At 53.8% G+C, this 16,028-nt stretch overlaps 7 protein-coding genes across 7 annotated transcripts; 3 read left to right on the forward strand and 4 right to left on the reverse strand.

Annotated features, from left to right (window-relative positions):
• Positions 1-449: 449 nt before the first annotated feature.
• BO97DRAFT_454629 (O-methyltransferase) lies at positions 450-1,121 on the forward strand (the record flags this gene model as incomplete). The annotated part of the gene is made up of 1 exon (XM_025699117.1): positions 450-1,121. A coding segment is annotated over one exon (672 nt), but the record flags the coding sequence as incomplete, so codon positions are not given.
• Positions 1,122-2,431: 1,310 nt separating this feature from the next.
• BO97DRAFT_392908 (Zn(II)2Cys6 transcription factor) lies at positions 2,432-4,970 on the reverse strand (the record flags this gene model as incomplete). Its single annotated transcript, XM_025693896.1, has 6 exons — positions 2,432-3,291; positions 3,359-3,697; positions 3,755-3,928; positions 4,005-4,156; positions 4,224-4,808; positions 4,890-4,970. 6 exons carry the CDS (start codon positions 4,968-4,970, stop codon positions 2,724-2,726), a joined length of 1,899 nt encoding a protein of 632 aa, XP_025550112.1. The 3' UTR covers positions 2,432-2,723.
• A 612-nt stretch (positions 4,971-5,582) lies between these two features.
• Positions 5,583-7,764, forward strand: BO97DRAFT_444177 (uncharacterized protein). Its single transcript, XM_025698433.1, has 6 exons — positions 5,583-5,820; positions 5,876-6,421; positions 6,482-6,633; positions 6,687-6,860; positions 6,913-7,251; positions 7,326-7,764. The coding sequence occupies exons 1-6, from the start codon at positions 5,674-5,676 to the stop codon at positions 7,681-7,683; spliced, it is 1,716 nt and encodes a 571-aa protein (XP_025550113.1). The 5' UTR covers positions 5,583-5,673; the 3' UTR covers positions 7,684-7,764.
• Positions 7,765-8,781: 1,017 nt separating this feature from the next.
• BO97DRAFT_415464 (uncharacterized protein) lies at positions 8,782-9,972 on the reverse strand (the record flags this gene model as incomplete). The annotated part of the gene is made up of 1 exon (XM_025696393.1): positions 8,782-9,972. The coding sequence occupies one exon, from the start codon at positions 9,970-9,972 to the stop codon at positions 8,782-8,784; it is 1,191 nt and encodes a 396-aa protein (XP_025550114.1).
• A 942-nt stretch (positions 9,973-10,914) lies between these two features.
• BO97DRAFT_454637 (uncharacterized protein) lies at positions 10,915-11,482 on the reverse strand (the record flags this gene model as incomplete). The annotated part of the gene is made up of 1 exon (XM_025699118.1): positions 10,915-11,482. A coding segment is annotated over one exon (568 nt), but the record flags the coding sequence as incomplete, so codon positions are not given.
• A 758-nt stretch (positions 11,483-12,240) lies between these two features.
• Positions 12,241-13,165, reverse strand: BO97DRAFT_478823 (uncharacterized protein; the record flags this gene model as incomplete). The annotated part of the gene is made up of 4 exons (XM_025700650.1): positions 12,241-12,573; positions 12,614-12,685; positions 12,738-12,858; positions 13,011-13,165. 4 exons carry the CDS (start codon positions 13,163-13,165, stop codon positions 12,241-12,243), a joined length of 681 nt encoding a protein of 226 aa, XP_025550116.1.
• An 853-nt stretch (positions 13,166-14,018) lies between these two features.
• BO97DRAFT_444178 (flavin monoamine oxidase family protein) lies at positions 14,019-15,588 on the forward strand (the record flags this gene model as incomplete). The annotated part of the gene is made up of 3 exons (XM_025698434.1): positions 14,019-14,380; positions 14,466-14,766; positions 14,831-15,588. The coding sequence occupies exons 1-3, from the start codon at positions 14,063-14,065 to the stop codon at positions 15,586-15,588; spliced, it is 1,377 nt and encodes a 458-aa protein (XP_025550117.1). The 5' UTR covers positions 14,019-14,062.
• Positions 15,589-16,028: the final 440 nt, after the last annotated feature.

The following is a 16,028-nucleotide window of genomic DNA, read 5'->3' on the forward strand; positions in this document are numbered from 1 at the left end:
ATGGAGATGTTGCAGCACCCCATGGCGTGGTTTGTAACCATCGGCCCGACTCCCTGAAGCTGGCGTGACGATTCTTCATGCTTTTAAAACCAGCTCGGGGGTATCTTCGGCTTTACTACTACTTGAACACGGATTGGAGTAGGTTCCGGGTACCTAGATCATGATACTGGCTCGGAGCACCGCGTTCTATGGCTCTCAAGCGCGAGCTCGGTCCCGAGCTCGGGGATAAGGGTTCCCCATCGGATAAGATTGATATTAGCACCGAGCCTACCTAGTATAAAAACCAGTATACATAAACCCCCTTCAACAAACCCAGACAACCGCTCGCCGTTATCTGATTATCTGCTTCCATCTGCATTACCAAGATAAAATGAGCGCACCGACTCCAGCAACCATCTGGCACGGGGTGAGTCCCGATATTCCCCTCTAACACTCATCCCCAAACTAACCCACGCCCCCTTCTCCTCTACAAGGACGGCCGCGAACAAGCCCTCCAAACCCACATTCTGCAGCACCCCAACGCATCCTCCCTCCAAAACCAACCGGCGTCCATCCTCGCCGAAATCGACCAATGGGCCGCCGACAACAACCGATGCATGATGACGATCGGGCCTGAGCGGAGCGCGCCCATCGTTGATCTCATTCGCACGACCAAGCCCCAGACTATGACTGAGCTGGGCGGCTACATCGGCTACTCGGCCATCAAGTTCGGGGAAGAGGTGCGGCGCGCCGGTGGCACCCGCTACTGCAGTCTCGAGTATAACCCCGAGTATGCGGCTATCGCGCGCTCGCTCGTCGAGTTCGCCGGATTGGGGGATTTCGTCACTATCTTGGTGGGCGACGCAAGGGATTCCTTGGCGCAGTTGGCGGGGAAGGCTACGTTGGATTTGTTGTTCTTGGATCATTCGGGAAGGTTGTATTTGCAGGATCTTCTCACGGTGGAGAGGCTGGGTTTGCTGGTTCGGGGCGCGCATGTTGTCGCTGATAATGTTTGGTTGCCTGGTGCGGAGCCGTATGCGGAGTTTATGGGGCAGAGTGAGCAGGTGGTTGATGGGAGGGTGCTGAGGTATGAGACCAGGACGTTGCCTTATGTTTTGTCGAATGGGCAGCAGGTGAGTTGATTTCGAACCTTTTGGTGGAGGTTGGTGAGGGTTAGGCTGACTTTGATTTAGGATGCCGTCATGATCACTAGGAAGCTTTGAGTGCTGGGTTCTTGCTATATTGCTGGGTTGATTAATGGTTCTCGTGGTGTATAGTACTAGGATATGTTCCGGCTTCATAGAATATATTCCCCACTAGGGTGTTATACATCTTGAGGTAATTAAAGTTCCTAGTGTCCGGAGAGCCACCTCTATCTCATAATACTATCAATCCTGAACCCATACTGAACTGTTTTGTGAAGATTGCTGGAAGATATCTCCGATAGGTGCCAATTACACGGCAAACCGTGAGATGTCCCGCACAAAACATCACTGATTTTAACTCCGATCAGGACCAGACGTAACCGGCCCAGAGCGTCAGACTTGTGGGCGCACCCAAGACGTACGATATTCACCTATCCCACACCAATCGGTCCAGCCGACGCCGATGGCCGTGGCCGGGAAGACGCATTTGCCCTCGCGGAAGACTTCGTCTCCCAGCTTACCCTCGAAGAAGAAGTGGGCATCGTCTCAGGTATGGAGGGTCCCTATGTCGGCAACATCGCCCCGATCGAGCGGTTGAACTTCACCGGCCTATGCCTCCAGAACGGACCCCTCGGCCTGGAACAAGGAAGCTATTCCGAAGACCGACGTCTTCATTTCGCCCGCGATCCTTGTAGGCACAAGTCGCGGTCAAGCTCCGTCGCTGGCAGGTGCCGCAGGGGTGTTGGCGGTCACAGCGCAATTTGGAGAATCGTCAATTCTCACAGCTTAGGAGATTCCGCAGACGGCGTCGACGCGTGCCCATGCGGGTCTGAGATTGAGGCATGGTCGGTCGTCCATTACCTCCCTAGCCCAGTTAAAAAGCAGAGTGCCTCGTTCCACCAGCCTTTAGCCTTTAATAGTATGAACGTAGAACGGAGGTAGGATGATTCGAAATCCTCGGTTATAGCCTCGGCTAAGATCGCTCCACCTGCTTTAGGTTTAGTGCTGTAATGGGCTCCCAATCAGAGCTTTTGCCTCAGGCATCAACTACAGCCTGAGGCTCCTGTTCACCGCATCCATTGGGGGGGTGGTTTTAACCAATCAGAACCGGGTTAAGGGATGCATAAAATAAGATGACCTGCAACAACAGATGCAATGGTCTCTTTAAGTTATGGTACGTTACCAAAAGAATCGTGTGATTCTACGTGAATGCAGAAGGTTGACTTGCGCGCATGTCCAGTTCAATAGAGCCGTAATACTCACCAATCTCGTCCTGTCTATATGCTCTATTCTGTATGTCTTTCATGGTCCCTGAAACGAGATAGCAAGGACTAATTGCGCGTCGTCGATACTACAGATACATGACGACCAGTAGCCGTCTGCTAATGTTAGTTGAAGGTATGGACTTACTTTTGATTGCCAGACAGCCCTGGCAGCTACACCCGCAATTTATCCAACATGATAACACATTGATCATTTCGGCGCGGGATGATACATATGCCTGTATCCAAAAGCCACTTGCAATGGCTTCGAAACAAGAGGAAGGGCAGGCAACTTGCTAAAGCACAATCGATCTCAACCTCTTCCCTTGTAGCCGGCTTACTCCTTGGCCTCCTCTGAGACACTTAAGGTAGCTCCACGCTTCCCACGCACGATCCAGTTCCCGCTCATCGCCAGACTGTAATCGATTTGTTGTTTGAACGCGATCGCAAGATCAGAATACAGATCGTTGTCGCTTTCCCGGGTCTCGGGTATCCTCGGTCGTTCCCCAAAGTCGCGGGAGATCTCAAGACAGTCCTTGGGCAAGTTTTCCTTCGTCTGCATTGTCGAAATCTGTACCAGGAAAATCCCCTTCAATATCAGCCATCGCTCACAGAACGGCATGGCGGTCTTACGGAGGGCCCGAAAGGCTTGGTGGCTCTTTTCGTCGTCGAGGTCATCTTTTAGGGTGTATAGTGACATCGTGATGCACTGCATGTCGCTGCAGGTCATTCGTGTCATCCCCCATCGAGCCCAATAGACACCTACGAGGCCGCTGACAGTCCGCGCCGATGTCATACATTGTTGTCGCGCGGAGGACGCCGACTCGAGCGTTGCTTCATCGGCGTCCGGAGGCGGGGTCTTGAGGAAGGCATAGATCGTCATGATCAGAGTATGATGATACATGCTGTCAGGATAGATGTATGGTTATTTTGAAGCAGAAATCAAGTGTAAAGGGGACATGATCAGCTTACTGCAGACTTAGAACCCACGGCATGGCTTGGTCAGTGTACGCCAGGCATTCTGGAAGATTTGTGGCCCAATCCAGAAGTTGCTCATGCCAACGCTTGACTGCAGCCTCAATATCCGCCCGGGGCGGTTTATCGCTACTCGCGAAGCAGTAGTGGGCTACCTCCCATGCGATTCCTCCCAAGTTTGTCCTCTCATTTGATACACAGTTTGTATGAGCCGGACACGGTCGGTCCTGGAGGGGATATGGCATCCACAAATCGTTCTTGTCTTGGTGAACGGGCAGCCGGATGCTAGTGGGCTTGTTCATCTGAGGCGGCTTCTGAAGAGCAAGGCAGCTCATCCTGCAAAGATGGGTCAATATCGGGAACCCAACAATATGAACGGGGAAGGATACTAACGTGGTGGTACTAAACAGTCCCCTCTCCAGATTATCTAGTATTCGAGTCCAGGTCGCTCCCGGAAGATTGATCGCAGGGAGTAGCTGCGCCTGACTGGAGCGCAGCATGCGCACGGCGTTGGAAACGCGAACCAGATACACCCACCCCTGTCTATCCTTGCCCATCGTCGAGGTGCTGGAATTCTTGTATTAACAAAAGCTGCAAAATCAACCTCAGCACTCGAGAGAAAGAGCTCATGGAGCTTTCTTACCATGAGTACATTACTCCCATGCCTTGAACGGCGGTGATGCTGATTCGGCTCTCTTCGACATCGAGAAGCCGCTTTGCTTCATTGTAAAATCCCTCGCCCTTCGTCGATAAGTCGCCTCGAACCGCATCGGTCTCCGGGTAAGCTGGATAGAACTAGAGAATCCGATCGTTAGCGTCTTTGGCGTGAGCAATCAAGGAGGCACAGGGGAGTTCCACTCACACAGGCCTCGGCAAGGATCGCATTCACGAGAAACGGAGAACAGAAGGGCGAATCCACCACTCCGGACTTCATGTCCCGGAGAAACAGGTCCTTATCGATGCAGTTGAAGGAAGAGTGGTGCCAGGTGAACCACAGGGAAACTAGATGTGAGACGAACTCGTCATCGTCGGTGATCTCGGTCCAGGGCTTGGCAGGCACGGAAAAGAGTGGCAAACCACAGAGCCGGTCCATGTCCGACGCCCAAGTCGTGTCTCTGGCCGGCACTCGGTGCAATTGGTCAATCTCTTGATAGACCCCGAGTAACTCTGGAGTCTTTTCCATCTCATCCCGTCCTGCGCTTCCGTCCATGAATGCCTTGATCTGGCTCAAGGATGGATTGCGATTGCGGATATAGTCCACCAGCTCGTCGATGTAGGCATTGTTGTGACGCAGGGTCCTAACCAGCCGCAGGAGGAGATCGTGGTCCTCTCCGAGACTGTCCAACTTCCGCTTCAGATCGGTGGTGCGGCGTTGATCCACGGTGCTGTCGAGTTTGCATTCGAGGTTATTCGCGACACAGTGGCTGCAGGGTTGCTCCCCGCTACACTAAAGACACGTCACATCATCTGAGTCACCCATCCAGTTCGAGAAAATGCGAAAGGAATACGGAAGGCTCGACGAGGATACCTTTACTTTTCGAGACCGGCAGGTAAAACAGGCTGTGGTAACATATCTCCGACGTGGAACAGCTCGTGAAGGCAAGGACATGGAGGGTGTGGAGAGTGGATCGATGGTGTGTGTGTGTGTGTGTGTTGAAAGCGGGAGTTGGGACTGCCGTGGATATTAGGAAGGCGTAAACAAGTGGAACAGACCTTCATTTGCGGGATGAGCTGCCGTTCAGATCGATCTATCCTCAGGCACAAGAGAATATCTATCATACACTAACCTACGAGTAGGAAGGGGGGTGCTGAGACGCAAGCCCTAGCAAGGGATTTGTTTCACCCCGCCAATAAAGCATCATGTAAAGATGTCAGGTGCTGGGTCAGGTAAGCTGCGCCAATGACAATGCCTGGAAAATAACTCCAGAAAAAATCTCGAGACAATATAGGATGCCTCAGGCCTTAATATTCTATAACCACCCTGCAGCCCTTGAGGAGAGAAAAAGAGGGATTATGTCAGCATCTTTAGTCTCAGACAATGTGTACGACTGTACGACTGGACTATATCTCCGTGACAGCTACCTCAGCCAGGCAGTTGCAGTGTCATGGAGCTCATACGTTGTTGTGTGTGGTAGTCAGTGCGCAGTCCTTGCTTGGTCGGAAGCTGATCCGCACTGCGGTGAACCCGAGGAGGAGTTTGATAATAAGCTTGAACCTTCCAACCGTATCTGTAGTCTGGCAGGTACCTCCATGTCGTTCTATTCAGCTTTCCCCACCATCTTCACATCCCAACCAAACTCACAACTACATACATGCCTCCGCCCTCAACCCTAAGGCGGCTTCTCCCGGCCTCTTCTCCCGCAGATCTTCCTCCTGTCAATATTGGCGATGGCGTCAGAAAGACACCCTCGAGGAGAGTGACGGTAGCTTGCTTGGAATGTCGCAAGCGTAAATCAAAAGCACAAACCCCAGCTCTTTTTACATGGCATGTCGCAATATTGACTATTTATCTAGTGTGTGGGTGGTGTACCGTGTGACCTTTGTCGCCGCAACAATAGAGCTTGTTCCATCGACGAGGAGAAGGATGGGCGCCGTAAGGGCTTGCTCCGGCGCAAGCTGCAAGACCTCGAACAAGACAGCGTCCTCCTCCATGAGCTAGTGGAGAATATCCGCCATCCAGATCGGAAGAGGCTCGATAGACTTCTCACTTGTCTCCGGGGGGGTGCCCCACTGGATGAGGTACGACGATTTCTGAGTTCATCTCCAACACCCTCGTCTTCGTCGGCCTGCCGTGAACTGGCACAATCGGTGTCGGCGGCCACCACGGATCTCAGTCTACGAACAGGGTGGACTCTCTATCGTGTTCCAGCCCAGCCCTGGACCCGGGTCACCGATGATGCGGACTACGTGTCTCACCTAATATCACTCTTCTTCACCTGGTTTCCCGCCACTTCAATTTGGATCGATCGCGATATCTTCACTCGGGACATGCAGTCTGGCCGGCCGGACTCAGCGTTTTGTTCACCCGCCCTTGTCAACGCCCTCCTTGCTCTTGCCTGCGTGAGTTCAGCCCACAGACAAAGATCTTCTATGCTCTGCTGATCATTCGGAACGGGGCAGTTCTATGCCAATCCATGCAAAGCTGATACCGTGTCGACATCACCTACAATGCAAATGTTACAATTATACCATGAGGCAAAGGATATCTTGGAGCAGGAGACCGATGAATTGAAGCTTACCAGCGTTCAGGCGCGGATTGCATTATACCTTTGGTGCGGCTAGCGTGTTTCCAAACATCTGAAAATGGCGTCTAACATGGTCACAGTACGTATGGTCTGGGTAAAGGGATGCTTGGTTGGCAGATATTGACCGAGCTCATGGACTGTGCCCGGGAACTCATCGCCCAACGGGAAGCCATAACCGCACGAGCTGGGAACGAGGCGCAGGAAACGGTCCGAGCAATTGACAGAGCTCTATATGGACTGTTCAGTCTTACACCGTAAGTGACTGTCCAGACACCCTGTTCTCCGAGCTATTCTCACCTCTACAAGCGTCAGTTATACTGTGTCTCCTGGACAGGCTATGATGCCGAAACCCCCCGCCTCCCGGTTTCCTCCAAATCATGGTGTCAGCGACACGTGGTGGCCCTATCCCTTCAGGGCCGAACCGGTGTTTGCCCATACCAACTGCCTCATTAACGCGATGCTCGACATCCAATCGATCGAGTGGGACTTTTCGACCGCGCACTCGGCCCAAAACGGGATGCCATCGCCGCCCCCGACGGACAAGACAGTCGATAGCTTCTACCATCGTCTGAATAAATGGGCGCAACAGCTCCCTGAGTGCATCCGGGTCGGTCCCATCCCGACCCCAGGCGTGATTGATCTCCAGTAAGCCAACCAACCAGCAAGCAAGCTCCCTTCAGAATCTTCAGACAAGGGTACTAACACCACCGCCATCATAGTATACGATACCATGCCGCGATTATCTCCGTGCTCCGATGCACACAACCGTACCAAGAGAAGAAAGACGCCATCGTCCCGCCAGCCGGTCCTGGTAGAGACCTCTGTATATCCTCGGCGCAAGAGATCCGTTCGCTCGTCAATAACTACCATTCGCGCTGGCCAATCGACTCCCTCCCGGTGACGTACATCCATTATATCATGCTCGCGCTACGGACTCTGCTGGAGCTTTTGCCCGCGGGCGCAGGCACCGAGGCGTTCATCGACCTCCACATGGCGCTCCGTGCGATGAGCCGTCGGTGGCCTATGGCGAGAGCGAGCCTTCGGCTGCTCCGGTATCGTGTCAACGCTAAAGCATAATTCCGGGGCCGTCAATGCCATGATTTCGTATTTTTTTTTGTGAAAGTGTACGGTCTGTTTAATTGCTCGCCGTGTTACTGGTTCGGTCGTTTCTTTAGCTGGAAATGATCTGCTTCTCCATCATTTGGCTGCTATATTGCACAATACCCACAAACCTTGAATAGACACACTTAGAGCATATGACATTAGCTTCATCTTCAAGTCGACGAGCTCGGTGACGTAACTATAAACATTGAAGCAACGGTTCATGGCATATGGAGAAGGCGGTGTAGCGCGGGGAAAACAGAAAAAGCCAGTGAGTTGACCACGACTGCATCTGGCAAAGCACCCAAGTAAGGAATCCATTCCTATGACTCCTTATGACCAATATTGAAAGCTATGCAAGGAAGGTTCTAAGCTGCATGCATCAAGAAGTGTCTACGATAACTAGCTATCTAATAGCTCCCCTTCGCTCCCTCTGAGATTTTTTGTTTTTTTTTTTGACTGTGTGCGGAAGTCCGTGCGCAGAGCGGCAGAATTTCTAAAAGCGGCAGGCGGAAGTACCTACTAATGGAAGGGTAAGAGGTGGAGACACCAGAGGCGCACGCAAGCAATTCACGAGCATGCGCCGGCTTCCTCCCGTCCAGGATGATGTTTTCTTGAAAAGATCTCCCCGAAACTTGGTTGGACGTCGGATGATCAAGATCACAAGGATGGACCTCACAGCCAATAATGTAAGGGGTGGGGAAAATCCCCCCTTGCTTATTGGAGCCCCCACCGCGGGCCGTTCCTGCTATAGGAATGGGCACACGACAACTGTACCCTTCCCATGCATTTAAAGTCGGTGAGGGTTTTCTACAGGGGTGGGAGGAAAGGATGAGGGCTGACTCCAAATCCGTTCCCTGTTTATAATGTACAGGTCAAAAAAAGGGAGTCAACGGGTGAACAAAGCTGGCGTTTGCATGCCCTGTGGTCCGTGATATTATCCTACTACGATAACTATAGAAAACATGTACTTTGGAAATGTAGATAGAGATAAAGCGTTCACATTTGAGAATGATCCTCAGGGGCAGATATCTACCGAATGAGGACGGGGTCTGACGAGAAATCAACAATCACTCAACCTTCATCTTCCTGCGAGGGAGAACGCAGGCGGATTGCTAGAGAGGCCATAGACTCCGACACCTCGCCGTCTTGCTCTTGTCTACTGTCCATGCGTCTGGAAACCTCAAGCTCGACCTCCTCCACTAAGCTCGCAGCAGTGTCAACACGATTGATGGAAAATTCTCGAGAGGACACTGTCAGGGGATCGAAATATACGCGTTCAGCCAGGCCCACCGCCTGATTAAAGGCGCCATCCTTGTTAATATGTTGATCATAAGCACGGGGGTCTGCCTCGTCACCGGAGATATCGCACTTGATGGTCTCCCCACAGAAGGACTCGATATACCCGTCGACTACCTTTGCCGCTTCGGCTTCATCGAGCAGCCTCCAGTCCGTCACCGGCGTTTGGAGCGCAACCAAAACCAGAAGCAGGTAGGCCTTATCCACGCCCTCAATATTGACCTTTGTAGGGCGGGGATGGGTCGCGCGCCAGCGGGCAAGCCGCGAGACCGAATGTGCGAGATACAGCGCGCCTAGGAAAGTCGACCGGGCGGGCTCCCTTGCGACATGCTCATCGTAGTATGTGCCAGATGCTCTGTTCCACGAGATATCGCAGTGGATGCCTCGTCCACAGAAAGAGTGGATTGGAGCTCGCACCGCGTCGATGGCCTGGCCCACGTCGAACACCTCGTCCGGTGCTTCGATTTGTTTCGAACCTTCCCAAAGGAATTTCAGTAAAACGACCTTGTTCACAGTGGTGGTGTCGAACTGTATCGCCTCTGCCTTGCTAGGTCGCCGTTTACGAGAGATGTCAATATGCGCAAGCTCCCGCAGCGGCGGGCAACCGTCTTCCTGCGCAGAAGAAGAAGAAGCTGCTGCTGCTGCTGCTGGAGGGTCAATGTGTGGGCACTGGGCGTGTGTGCGAAGAACCATCTTGATGCTTTCATCTGGGCTGTCAGCCTGCTGTCGCACAAGCTCAGACGGCGGCTCGTTCGTCTTGATCCACAGTGTCAAACCCACAGGGGAGCAGTTTTGTATGCATTTGGCCCGTTGGCGCAAGGGAGAGTTCGCCTCGTTGGAGAAGTTGGGCTGTAGGATGGGCGTTTTCGTAATTTCCCGAAAGTGAGTCAGGACAACGGCCTTACTCAAGTCGCAAATATCGACCTGCGTCCATTTAGCCGGCCCCTCGGCCACCTCATGAGACATTGTGTAATATCAGCTGGTCAGCTATAGCCCTGTATGCAAGTGCAGTGTTCGGGCAAGGTCAGGGTGACCGGCTTGCTTGGCCTTTTCTCCACGCTGGGTTGGAGGAGGCGATGTGTGGTCATGCTTCTGGTCTAAGAAGCGAGCACGTACGGTATCTTTATAGGCATCCCACAGACAAGCTGCCGCATTCTACTTCTAGTGTCGAGCAGGGCTCTGTAAAAGGTAATCGCCGACTTAAGCCCGCTGAGATTTACAGAGTTACCGGCAACGAGCAACATTGAAAGCAATGCACCCATCGCACAGCGCTGAGGTCCGATGTAGTTGCAAAAACCAGAACAAAGAAAATTACATTTGACGGAGATCCTATGTGAAGTTGGGAAAACGGATGACCGACACAACTCCCTGAAGTGTCCGGTGCTTATTCATTCCCATATACCACTAGATGCCAGGTGCAGTGTTTAGGGCCAGATTCTGCTCCGGGAAAGCACTCACACTGTTACCAGTTACCTTCAGCTGCGTTAGTCGGTTAAGAGAAGTTTAATTGAGCTCTCTAGGATCGGAACACTTTTCTCGCTCTCTGATATTTGAGCCATTACCAAGCGCGGCTCGTATTGAGGCATTGCCTCTACTTCCTACAGTACCGCACCATGCTAGCGGTGCTACCAGCATTGTGGAATGGATGTTTTTGAGTGAAAGAAAGTAGTTATATCGAAACGAGCACAACATCCCAGATGAGTTCATTATGAATAGAGAGTAATTGGTCAATTTACCGAAAGAACGAGGGACAAAACAGGGGGTCTGGCTGACATACAAAGCCGAGGATGATGTTGGCCGTTTACGAGTTTGTAGTGATCATCTTCCCTCGCCCTGATAGATGACTAACGTTATTATGGCACCAGGAACAATTTCTTAGCACTTTTTAAAAGAGTGATATGAAGTCTTTCAAATACTATTTTTCTTCCGATGGGTAGCAGGGTCTAGAGTATCGAAAGTCCGAAGGTGACGAGTCACCCAGATCCATTCGTCATTTTCCTCCTTTGTAAACCCATTCTCCTGCTTTGGTTCATCAGCCTGCTTTGCAGACTTAGCTTCCTGCTTTGGAGACTTATCCTTCTGTTTTGCAGACTTATCTTCCTGCTCTGCAGACTTATCCTCCTGCTTCTCAGAGTCCCCGGAGAGTGAAATTGTGTCCCACACCTCGCTACCCTGCCCGCTCTTACTGTCCCCGGGATGGCGGGATCCTGCATCCCCGCTAGGGCTGGAGTCAACGTTGGTCTTTCTGACTTCCGCTGCCAGAGCATCCATCCTTTCGTGGTGACTGGAACGGCGCGATTCTGCCTCTCCGCTAAGGCTGGAGCCAAGATTGATCTTTGCAACCTCAGCTGCCAATGCGTCCACCCTTTTGTGGTGGTCAGATTCAGGAGAAAGGGCCTTGCAACCTGCGATACCGCACTGGGTGGACTGCTCACCGCAGCCGGTTGGAGACTCGTCCGCTGGCTCTGACTCCATCGATGTCTCCGGTGGGGACGCGGGCCTTCCTGGGTAACAAGGCAAGAGCTCTAAGAAGTGATGAATCTTGTCCATCCGCCAAGTGTTAATCTTGACAGCAGGCTTCGGGTTCCGGGTTTGACTTTGTCAGCGCCCTTGATATTGATGTCCTCGGTTATTGTGAATCTCGGATTGACCAAGTGCGGATGTAGGTGGAATAATGACTGTGAAGAGTCCAGCGTCATGTCATGCCATGCTCATGTATCATATTTATACCTCCGACTGAATCAACTCAGGAAGCTACATCGGTTTCGGAGCTGACTGCATATATGACATTCTCCCAACCAGGGGGGGGGAGCTGAACGGAGAAATCCTTGAAGAACACTGTGGATACAAAGCATTTTTGATATAGCGATATGGGCATAGAAAAGACTATGGCATGGATGCGATTTGTACATCTTTGAAGAAAGCAAAGCGGAGAGTAGAGAGGTAAATTCCATTCAACTCGTGACCCTTTCTTTCTTCAATCTGTTCTCTTGCGAAAGTCATCTGTTAATTTATTGAAACTGGAGGCACCTCTGAGAGGTGTGGAAAAGGTGATGTTCATGGCTATCAAGGAACTCAGGGAAACCAGGCTATCGATATGGCGACGATGGCGCTGAGCAGACCTCAGAGAGCCCGACGCTGACATCTTGATCCACACCACGGTGCCTGCGGCGACAGCCTATAATATACGGGACGGCTTGCCGCCCGGGCGCGCCTCCATGCCCCACGGGATAGTCAGCGGGTGCTGGCCACACGCTGACCGCAGTCGTCCAGCACGACTGCTGCGGCACGCTGCCTACCCCGTATCCCGGTCGGTTCGGAGCTGACTGGGAGCAGTGGGTTCAGCAGATGCCTCAGGCTGGAGGGAACGGTCGGCCCTCCCGCCGACGGTCCGGTCCACCTCCTCTCCGTCTCCATCGCAGCGCTCCACCCCTCCACGGGACGCGTGCGGGCATCCGTCTCCACCGGTGTGGGCGAGGGCTCCCCGCAGCGGTTACCCTGGCTGCTGGCGTCAGGGCTCACCAGCTGTGGCGCCAACGGGACCGGCGGAGCATAATTATCTGGGAGCTGTCAGTCGGATTAGGTCACCGGCCGCCGGAGAACCCACCGAGGATATAGAAAGATCCCTTCCTGCGGCCATAAATAAGCCCGCAGACTGCAGCAGCCTATATCTGCTGGCCTGTTATCTGCAGTATCTCCAGTTCAGTTAGGCTAAACTAGTCAGTGCCCACGAAGCAGAGCCGCTCGGAGGGGTGGAGATGTGCAATAGTCTGTAGCCTTTCGACCGTAGTGGCGTAGGTCCGGTTGATGATCTGGTACAGGTCACGGATCTCACAGAGGTTGACAAGATCGCTGAGTGCAACTGTATATAGGTTACCCCCGTGCAGCCGGCGTATCTCGAGATCCCGGTCAAGATGGGAGACCTCCGGCGGGATCAGCGGGAGCGCGGCACGCGCCGGCGCCGGGTATTATGGTTACTCTCGCCCTTAAGTCGCATCGCTTACCGCGCCAGAACCTCCGTGCTGGCGTCCTGATCCCGGTCAGCGGCCGCCTTGATAAACGCCGGGAGATAGTCCAGATAGTCGGCCAGATATTCCCGCAGTGCACGACGATCTCGAATCCGGTTAACCTTCTCGCCAAGTAGATCAAGTTCCTGCATGATCACGGTGAGCCTTTCGTTGAGAGCCTTCTAATCCCCGGGGGAGCCGCCAGGTAGAGCTGTTATACACTCAGCCACTGTAAGCTTCCAGCCCATGATAATCAGGGCGCCGTGACGGGGTTGGCTGGTGTCTAAGAAGGGGCGCACGTCTCTCGTATTCTTCTCCGCGAACGGGACGGATCAGCCGCGGTAATCAGGCATGGCCGAACTGCGGGGTGGAGTCTGGAAACGGCGCCAACTACACGCTTTGGGACAGAGGGATGCCCGGATATAGAAAAGCCTGCCGTCAAGGGCATTGAAAGGACTGGATCATCAGGGCTGGTTGACGCGCGACATGGTTTCTGCGGGAGTCGCTCTGAGAACCCGCGAAGTGGAAGAGCAGTCGGTCACATGCAGAGCATCACGGGACCGCCCCTGCTCAGTCAGCCGCTGCGGGGTTGGAGGATCATCCCCAGATATTTGAGCGCCCCCAGGCTCGCTATAATTAGCTGGATAATTATGCACACACAAGAAATGCATAAATGCTTATCACTCATCAGATACTGGTTTGCACTGTTCGCTTCCACGATCACCGACATCCACTCATGTGATGCTTTTCCCAAAGCGGTAAGTATAATGAGAGCCATGAGAACCACGCACTAAGCCAGATCGGGGTATGGCGATGAGAGCCGTAGATCGAGCTGTCACCCAAGGATCAACTGCAGGGTGTCCTGAACTTCCTGCTTCGGACAATCTTCCGCTGCCAATGTTCCACGAGAATATCATGCCATGCAGCGGTGTAGCGCATTTATATCCAAGCTTCCTGCCCCCAGCTTCAGATCGAGTTTCCTTTTCCCACAAACCTCCCCCATCCCTCTCCCTTAAGCCATTGACTTCCCAGTTAGCCGTATACCCAACATGTTCGACGTCCTGGTCATCGGCGCAGGCTTCAGCGGCCTGCAAGCCGCCTACTCAGCCCAACAAGCCGGGCTCTCGACCGTTGTTCTCGAAGCCCGCGACCGCGTCGGCGGGAAAGTGTGGAGCGTGCCGCTGGCCTCAGGCCGCGGGTGCGCGGAGCTGGGCGCGGCGTGGATCAACGACACGCTGCAGCCGCGGGTGTGGGCGTATGCGCAGAAGTTCGGGATGAAGGTCGTGAAGCAGCGGCTGGAGGGCCAAGCGGTGATGGAGCCGGGGCTGGACGAGCGGTTCGTCTTCCCCTTTGGCGTTACGCCTGAGGTAAGTGCTTGCGCATTGGTTTTCAGATGCCTCCCACCCGCTTCCCCCGACGTTCTAGGCTGACCGAGCCGACAATGGCACTCAGTTCACGGAACAAGAAAAGAAGAACCTGGAGCACATCCGCGACCACATCCAAGCGGAGTCGCTGAAGCAGGGCCCCCTGTCCGGGGAAGACGACAACGTCACACTGGACCAGTACGTGCGCAACCTCGGCGCACTGCCCAAGATCATCCAGATGGTGAACTTGTGGGCGCAGGTGATGCACGGCGTTGAGGCGACGGAGGAGTCGGCCGCCTGGTTTATTGATTACTGCCGGCGCAACCGCGGGTTACTGGCCATTCGCGCGGACGATGCATCGGGGGGTCAATACCTTCGCTTCCAAGACGGTAGATTACCCTCCCAACCCGTTGCGCATGAAAGCAAAACCAACTAACTGAACCCATATGCAAGGCTCCCAAACCATCGCCAACCGCCTCGCAGACCTAATCGGCACCTCAAAGATCCACCTCTCCACCCCAGTCGCCACCATCGACGACCACAGCTCCCACGTCACGGTCACCAGCACAAAAGGCCAAACCTTCACAGCGCGCAAAGTGATCCTCTCGATCCCGAGCACAATGTACAAGGAACTCAACATTTCGCCCCGACTACCAGCCGCCGTCCAGGAAGTGACGAACGGCACCGTACTAGGCGACTACAACAAGGCAATCGTATGCTACGACCGGCCATGGTGGCGCGACCTGGGCTTCAACGGGTACTTCGCCAGCTACGCGGGACCCGTGATCCTGGCGCGCGACACCTCGGTGGACGAGAAGCGACACTTCGCGCTGACGTGCTTCGTGAACGGCGAGCCCGGTCGCGAATGGAGCAAGCTGGTGCCGCATGAGCGCCGCGCCGCCGTGCTGCACCAGATCGCCCGCGTCTTCAAGCAGGACAGAAACTCGGAGGCGTACCGCCCTATCGAGGTGTTCGACCAGATCTGGCAGCATGAGCGCTACAGTCGCGGCGCTCTGGCTCCCATTACCGCGCTGGGCCATCTGACTCGTTTCCGGGAGGTCTATGGCCGCCCTGTCGGGAATCTGCATTTCGTCGGCACCGAGTATAGTCCCGAGTGGAAGGGGTATATGGAGGGGGCGTTGTGTTCGGGCGAGCTGGGCGCTGAGGAGGTCGTGCGCGCGTTGCGTCGGAGGGAGAGGGCGCTGTTGTAGTTCTCCTTTTTCTTGAGTACTTATGTGTTTTTAGCCGGTCATGATCGTTTCTAGTCTCGGAGACAGTAATGCATTACGATACTTCTCCCTCCACCTCAACCCCCTAAGCACTAGAACTGTAAGCGTTCCGGGGGAGAACCCCCGGACCCCCCTTTTCGTTCAGCTTCCTGGTCTACCGCATTCCTATGTACAGCACTAGAGATTAACGTCCCGGGGGAGAACCCCCGGACCCCCCTTTCTTCCAGCTTCCTGGAGCCCTCAATCCTAAGCCATGAATATAAAGTATTCCGGGGGAGACCCCCCGGACCCCCCTTTCTTTCAGCTTCCCGGAACCTTAATCCTATACACCAAGATAGAAGCAGTCCGGGGGAAACCCCAGATCAACCCATCCCCACCCATCCAAAAATAGGACAGGACAGGAAGAACAGGACCCCCTTCCC

Source organism: Aspergillus homomorphus (assembly GCF_003184865.1).
Source record: "Aspergillus homomorphus CBS 101889 unplaced genomic scaffold BO97scaffold_25, whole genome shotgun sequence".
NCBI lineage: Eukaryota > Fungi > Ascomycota > Eurotiomycetes > Eurotiales > Aspergillaceae > Aspergillus > Aspergillus homomorphus.